The following is a 6,576-nucleotide window of genomic DNA, read 5'->3' on the forward strand; positions in this document are numbered from 1 at the left end:
TGAAAAACGAATAAATATTGTTTACAAAAAAAAAAAAAAATATATATATATATATATATATATATATATATATATATATATATATTTACATTCATATATACACACACATTCTACCTGCGCTGGTCAAGCTCTCAACTCCCGCCACCATATCCATTACAGCAGCTGTTCAGTTTCCAGAACCCAGCCAATCATCCTCAATTGAACAATTATTAACAAATATAAGAAGAAATTAATTTATTTTTCATATCACAACCAATTGTTAGTATAACCAAACAAAAAACAGGCTCCAACCATGCCTAAATGTAAAGGTTATGGCAAGTGGCCTGTAAAAGGTCCAACATGAGGAAATACAGTTACATGTTTCAAGGACACAGAGTTATCGGGACAAAAGAAGTGAATGTACTGCACAGAGGTTTTAATCTTTCAGTGCAGGAGTCTACAGACATTCGCCACATGTTTTGGAATATGACTCCCGTGATCTCCCACCAATGAATATGCTGGCTAGGGCCAATAGTAATTGTAGTCTAAAACACATAGAGACCTGTAGGCTGCAGACCCTTGTTATATTACATGAAATTGTAGCATCACATGAGCATGAACTACTTTCTAAAATAATTCTACCTTTATTAACAATGCTGGCAAAGCATTTTTGACATTCAATTCAGTATGCATGATGATCCATATGTCCTGAAATGGAGCATGTTAATTTTTCACCATGATACCAGTGATGTCATTGAGAATGTCCTTAGTCAGGAGGTCTGAAACTTGCACCGGTCTACATGTTTTGGAAAACTCGTTCCATGATCCTTCGACATTAACAATGATGTCTAGGGCTGATGGAATTTGTAGGCCAAATTATCTGGAGAGCCAAAGGCTGAAGACCCCTGCCATAAGTGATACCACCACTGATGGGATTTCTGATTCCATCTGTAATGTCATCCTTGTGCTCTAGTTTCCAGTGATGCCATTATTTTGCTTAAGGACTGTGCAACGTGGGCTGATAGTTTAGGGAACGAAGCCTCCAGCACCTGCCGAGGTTCAGGGGTTTTGTTGCATTAAATGAGCACCTTAACATCATTTCAACTAATGTTTTTTCACTGATAGTATTTTGTTATGCTATTTCTCCCATCACCTGTAATTTCTTCAGTTTTTATCTTCCAATACCTTCACTTATGCCATATGCACCGTTATCAATGAGGCTATGTAACATGGGTTAGCTCTCACCCCATTGGGGTTCCCACGTGCCATACGTTTAGCCAAGGTCGTTGGCTATTTCTGCCTGTGACAAGGAAGATAAAAAGTCTGATGAGGAAGTGAAAAGGGCACTGCACTGCGGAAGGGGAATTGTGACGAGCAAGAGGTAAAGGGACTGTAATGAGGAAGAAGAACTGGAATGAGGATATTATCAATTACATACATAACAAATGTAATTCATAAAAACAGTAGAAAATCTAGCCCATGCCTCCCTTACATTTTCCCTTCACTTCAACTTGCTGTTTCTATATGAAATTGTATATATTGTTTGTCATTGTATCACTTACATGTTATATATGGATTATAAAGATAGAGATGTCCAATGCTGGAATCTCAATCGTCTGGTGTCACTCATGCCACTGTAATGCAAATTGAGATTTCATGTAGATTAGTGCTTTTATTATCCCCAACTATGCTACTGTTATGTGCAAAAACCTTGCTCACACCTCTCATCTTCCTTGAATGTTCCCTTCACCTCAACACACTTTAAATTGCTGTTTACTATATGAACTTTATATGTGGTAAGTGTACACATGGAGGAGACCGACACGCAGGTGGCATAGAGATTGCTACAGACCTTTATTCAGTATAAAAATAAATAGAAAACCTATCTTTCACTATATCTATGAGGAGCTTCCCGGTCCTCAATTAAAGTGCTAATGGGTTTGTCAGAATGGCCTTGTAACTTAGTCCACAGTCCTGTGTCAAAACGTCCCGATCTGTCCCTTACACAAGGTTGCGCAAATGTTCTTGGTACAGGAGAAGGACTCCCTCCTCCTGTACTGGGTGGCACAGTTCTGGTAGCAAGTTCATCACAAGAGGGAATTACTCCCTTCCCATGGTTTTAATGCCACACAAAAGGATTGCTGACCCTTTAACCCTCTGCATCAGAATGTTCACTGTTTCTTCATTCCAGGGGGCATGACTCCCTTCACCTGGATAACTGGTTTGATCCTCCTTGCAAGCTCAACTACCAAGAGAATGCCTTCGTTCTCCTGGTCTCCTTGGCTTCGTTCTCACAGTTCACAACACCAGGGACAATGTCTCCCTTCCCCTGGTCTTTCTCAGGGGTATATCACAGCTCACAACACTAGGGGAAACGTCTCCCTTCCCCTGGCCTTTCTCAGGATTATTTCATGGTTCACAACACCAGGGGAATATCTCCCTTCCCCTGGCCTTTTTCTCAAGCTTATTTCATAGTTCACAACACCAGGGGGAACGGCTCCCTTCCCCTGGCTTCTTGTATACTTTGTTTCACAATTTAATCCTCTACTGGTTTGTGCTGCCAGACATAGATAACTCTCCTGCCAGGTACTGCCCTGAAGGAGATAACTTATACTGATCTTCCCTTAGGGTGCAGGTCCCAGAAATGTGTTTCTCTATTGCTTTCTTCTGGCGGACTTGGCTCACTCCCCAGCCAAGTACTGCCACAAGGAAGAAGTCTTATACTGATCTTCCCTTGTGGTGTGTGGATCCCAAACCTGAGGTTCTCTGTTTCTTAACGGACAATTATCAGTGTCTTTTGGTAGCAAAAGGGGGTCCTTCTCACTTGCCTCTATGTCGGGCAAATATCATATGGTTCCCCTTCAGCCACCTCTGTGACCCTTTTGTGGTCCCATCAACTGTTCCGAGAACCCTTGCAACCTTTAGGGTTGAAGTCTGCATCTTCCGGTTGATCTCGGGTTTCTCCTTTTCTTCATTCAGGTCTGCTGTGGCTTCTGTGGACCCCTGGCGAACTGCGGTGTCTCTGCAGTCGTTGGTCCCCTGCAGTCCTAGTGTCTCCCTTCGACCGTGAGGCCTGGCTCTCGCCCAGACCTCCGTTTTGCCAGCTTCTCGCCCAGTTCACCCACGTAAAACTGGTTAGAGACGCCCGAGCCTTGTTGCTCACGTCCTAGTCAGCAGCGTTCTCTCCTTCCCATGCCTGATGATCCTTTCGTTCACGGTTGCTCCTGCGAGGGTCTGACAAAAAGGTAAATCCTTGCTTGCTCTTTATGTTGGATGAGCGATGACATCTAGAATGCCCATTCAAGTTCCTAGGACGACTCTTGATTGTTTCTGGGCCTCCTCCTCGTCTCAGTACCTGTCAAGGAGGTCTTCATTAGGTCATCCCCACTCTTCCTCATCTCAGTAACTGAGGGGTATTCAGTCTTGCATATATACATGGGAGTGTGTGGTATGGAAGTGAGGGATGTGAAGGTGGGACTCATGGATTGTGGAGAGGTAAAGGAAATTGGTGAAGGGTGAGGGGTGTTGTACCGCATTCTAGCTAGATATTCGTGCTTGTCACCAGAGGAGGAGTGTTGTGAGTACATGAGATCTTCCCGCTGTTTATCACCCTCAGGGGGGCCATCGGGTAGCGACCTCACCTCCCTGGCCTCATGGGAAGGGTGATGACATCTAAGGATTCATCACAGTGGATTATTCATAACGATCGAGGTTCTCATTGCAAGCATCTCCATCATCAGGTGGGATGCTCCAAGAATTGAGATCTTTGAAAGAAATTGTGCCTATTTCTCTTCACCCCTGCTGTAGCTGTTTCCAAAGGGACGTGGCCCATACTGACCTTTCATGCATCTTAAATTGCTGTTTTATACATGCACTTCAATACATGGTTCTTAGATGAAGGTTGTGATCTTCATCGCTGACAAGCAATTAAGATTGAGATCTTACTAGTTAAATCACAGAAAAACGCTTGTTCAATCAAACAAATGTTAATGAAAATATGCATTGGCACCACTCGCACCTCTATAGCAGACTTTATTTTCACTAACAGGTTAAAAATAAAGCAATTTCTCCCTGAACCCAAACCCTCCCCAAATACCAATTCTCCATAATTCCATCTTGCAAACATTTTAAGTGAATTTAGTAATCGATCCTTGGAAAATATTTTAAGGAAAAAACAGGCATTTCTTTCTCAATTCACAAAAAATATGTCTCACCTCACAAATAGCATAAACTGTCCCTACCACGACATAACATGTATTAGCACTTGGGTCGGGCACTGCAGCCAATCAGGTTGCTCAAAACATGGGTTGAATCTCATGGTATAAACTAGCACTCTGAGCGAGCTGATAACCAACTACTTGCGCCCGCCCCACCATTTTCCCTCCCTGCCCCATCTTCCTCGCTTCCGTCTCCTGTGACTATTCACAAGGTGTTGTCACTTCTCCCCAATGGGGATACCTTTTCCATGAGGCTAGGGAGGTGCGACCGCAACATAACAATCCACCGAGGTGTGGTTTAATGCATAAGGACCTCATTGGGAGATAATGACGATCACCTGGGATACAGTCCATTAAATATTGTAACTCCCTGCCATTCCCTAGTGCTTCCTAATGTCCAGAACTACATTGAGAGCAAACCTATGTATTGTTGTAACAATGGAGAGGAAGCCCAAAGTATTATGAGGAGGAAGAGCACAGAAGACATAAAGACCATTGACTGTGCTAACAATGGTACAAGGTGGCCCCAAGGAGGCATGAGAATTAGGTTAACAGAGATTTTGCAATCTGCATGAGAGGAACTGAATGAAATGTAAAAAATGAAAGGAACAAAGCACTATCAGATGTGTCAAGCCTGATCGCTGAGCCGAATGCAGCCATCAGAGGAAGCAGATCTCCAACGCGGGAGATTCAAATCCTGCTGGCTGACCAGGGAAGGAAGACACAGAGAACGCCGGCGAGTAGCTGTGGGAGTTCTCAGTTGGGTCTGGCGGTGCAGACCCAAGCACACGGCCGAGAGAGGGAAGAAAGCTGGGCTGTGCGTGGAGACGTTGCGCTGCAGGTCCTAAAGAGGATGCCTACATCAACTGTCCGTCCTATCTATACATCCTTACTACCCACTCCATCAATCCACATGCCATTCTTTTTAATCTAAACATCATTTTTTGTTTGGATCATTTTGCCACATTTAACGAGTTATTAACATGTACACGTTTCCAAATGCAATCCTGACAACTATCGATCTTCAGGGCAGTCTTCCATTGCATCATTTTTCTTTGTGCCCATCTGCCCATTACAGGGACCTGACAGTTGCAAGTCCGTCTTGGTCCTGCGGCTGCCACCAATATGTAATGTGTAATTTTGCCCATATCAATGTTAGTGGTTACGTTTCATTAAAATCCTTCTATCCCATCACTATTAAGTTTTGGTGGAAAGCACGATCATTATAAAGCAGCGCCTAGCCAGTGCGTCACCCACAGGCACCTGAATTCAAAAAGTTGCACCCCAGCTCTACACACCGACCGGTCTCTCAACTTCCGTGAGTTGACCTCACTCCCCGGCTTGAGAAAGCTAAAGCTTTAGGACAGCGAAATGACCCATCACTCAGAGAGCCAGCAGACATTCCAATCCAGAGTAAAGGAGTACCCCCACTCGGATAGAGAGTTTTGACTTCCTTCGCAATGATCAGTTATGCACTGAAATAGTGAGAGGCTTCAGAGAACTGGCGGTTGGGGAATAGAAGCTGTCACCATAAAAACAAAAACATTATTCTTTACCTTGTGACCAGAAGAGTCCATAACCAAAACAGTAACCACCAGTTCCCGTTAGAGGAAGGGACCTAGCAACGTGTCCCACTCACGTGACCCATACGTCACATTTCATTACACATACGTCCTATAGCATCTCGAGATTCTGTTTACGCCAAGTTACGTTGCACCTACTATCCTACACAGAATTAAAGAACCAGCTGACTGAGATGAGTCTAATTCTGGATGCTGTGCTGCTGACGCGTTATGCTGATGTCGTGCGGTGACACCCTTAGAGCCTACCCTTAGCAGTGTTTTTAGTTAAAATATTCATTATCTGTGCTGCAGCTTCTCGACATTGTATCAGGACTCGGAAACAAATGGTACACTGTGTTTAGTTTTATGGTTGGTTGTGGAAATGTGTGGTATGTAGACGGTTTACTCCAAACAGGCTTCACAAAGAAGCGAACGAACTGCAAGTAGTCGTCTGAAACGTGTTTGCCCTGAGTTTGCCAAGCTGGTGCCTCCGCTGGAGCTACTGTGAGTGCCCCGGTTCTCCTCAAGCAGTAATATTATGACCTGCAATATCCTTTGTGTCACCACATCTCGTGTTTTGAAAAATGCGCCTGTGATAGGCAGCAATTGTATTAATAGTTGCCGCAGCCCCCAAATAGCCTTGCAGGGGTCCTTTTCTCTGAAAAGTCTCTGCTCCTGTCAAAGATAAAGGTTGATGGTTTGATTTGCAAAAGTTAGGCATATTATGCAGGCCCTGTGTCAGTGAGTATGATCGGCTTTCCCACAAAGGCTCATCGGGAGGTGTTTTTAATCCTTTTGAACGCATAAGACCTACAGGA

The 6,576-nt window shown here is 44.0% G+C and overlaps 1 protein-coding gene across 3 annotated transcripts in view; it reads right to left on the bottom strand.

The window, feature by feature from the left end:
* TBC1D17 (TBC1 domain family member 17) overlaps positions 1-5,868 on the bottom strand; it is a 743,081-nt gene extending 737,213 nt beyond the window's left edge. For 2 of the 3 annotated variants that reach the window (XM_069605252.1, XM_069605249.1), the window contains exon 1: positions 5,753-5,868. In XM_069605252.1, coding sequence (XP_069461353.1) covers positions 5,753-5,773 — 21 coding nt within the window. In that variant the 5' untranslated portion in view covers positions 5,774-5,868. The remainder of the gene's footprint in view (positions 1-5,752) is intronic. The other variant, XM_069605253.1, reaches the window with a different exon arrangement.
* Between the last annotated feature and the right edge of the window lie 708 nt (positions 5,869-6,576).

The sequence above is a fragment of the Ambystoma mexicanum genome, chromosome 1p, assembly GCF_040938575.1.
Source record: "Ambystoma mexicanum isolate Mex_15411 chromosome 1p, UKY_AmexF1_1, whole genome shotgun sequence".
NCBI lineage: Eukaryota > Metazoa > Chordata > Amphibia > Caudata > Ambystomatidae > Ambystoma > Ambystoma mexicanum.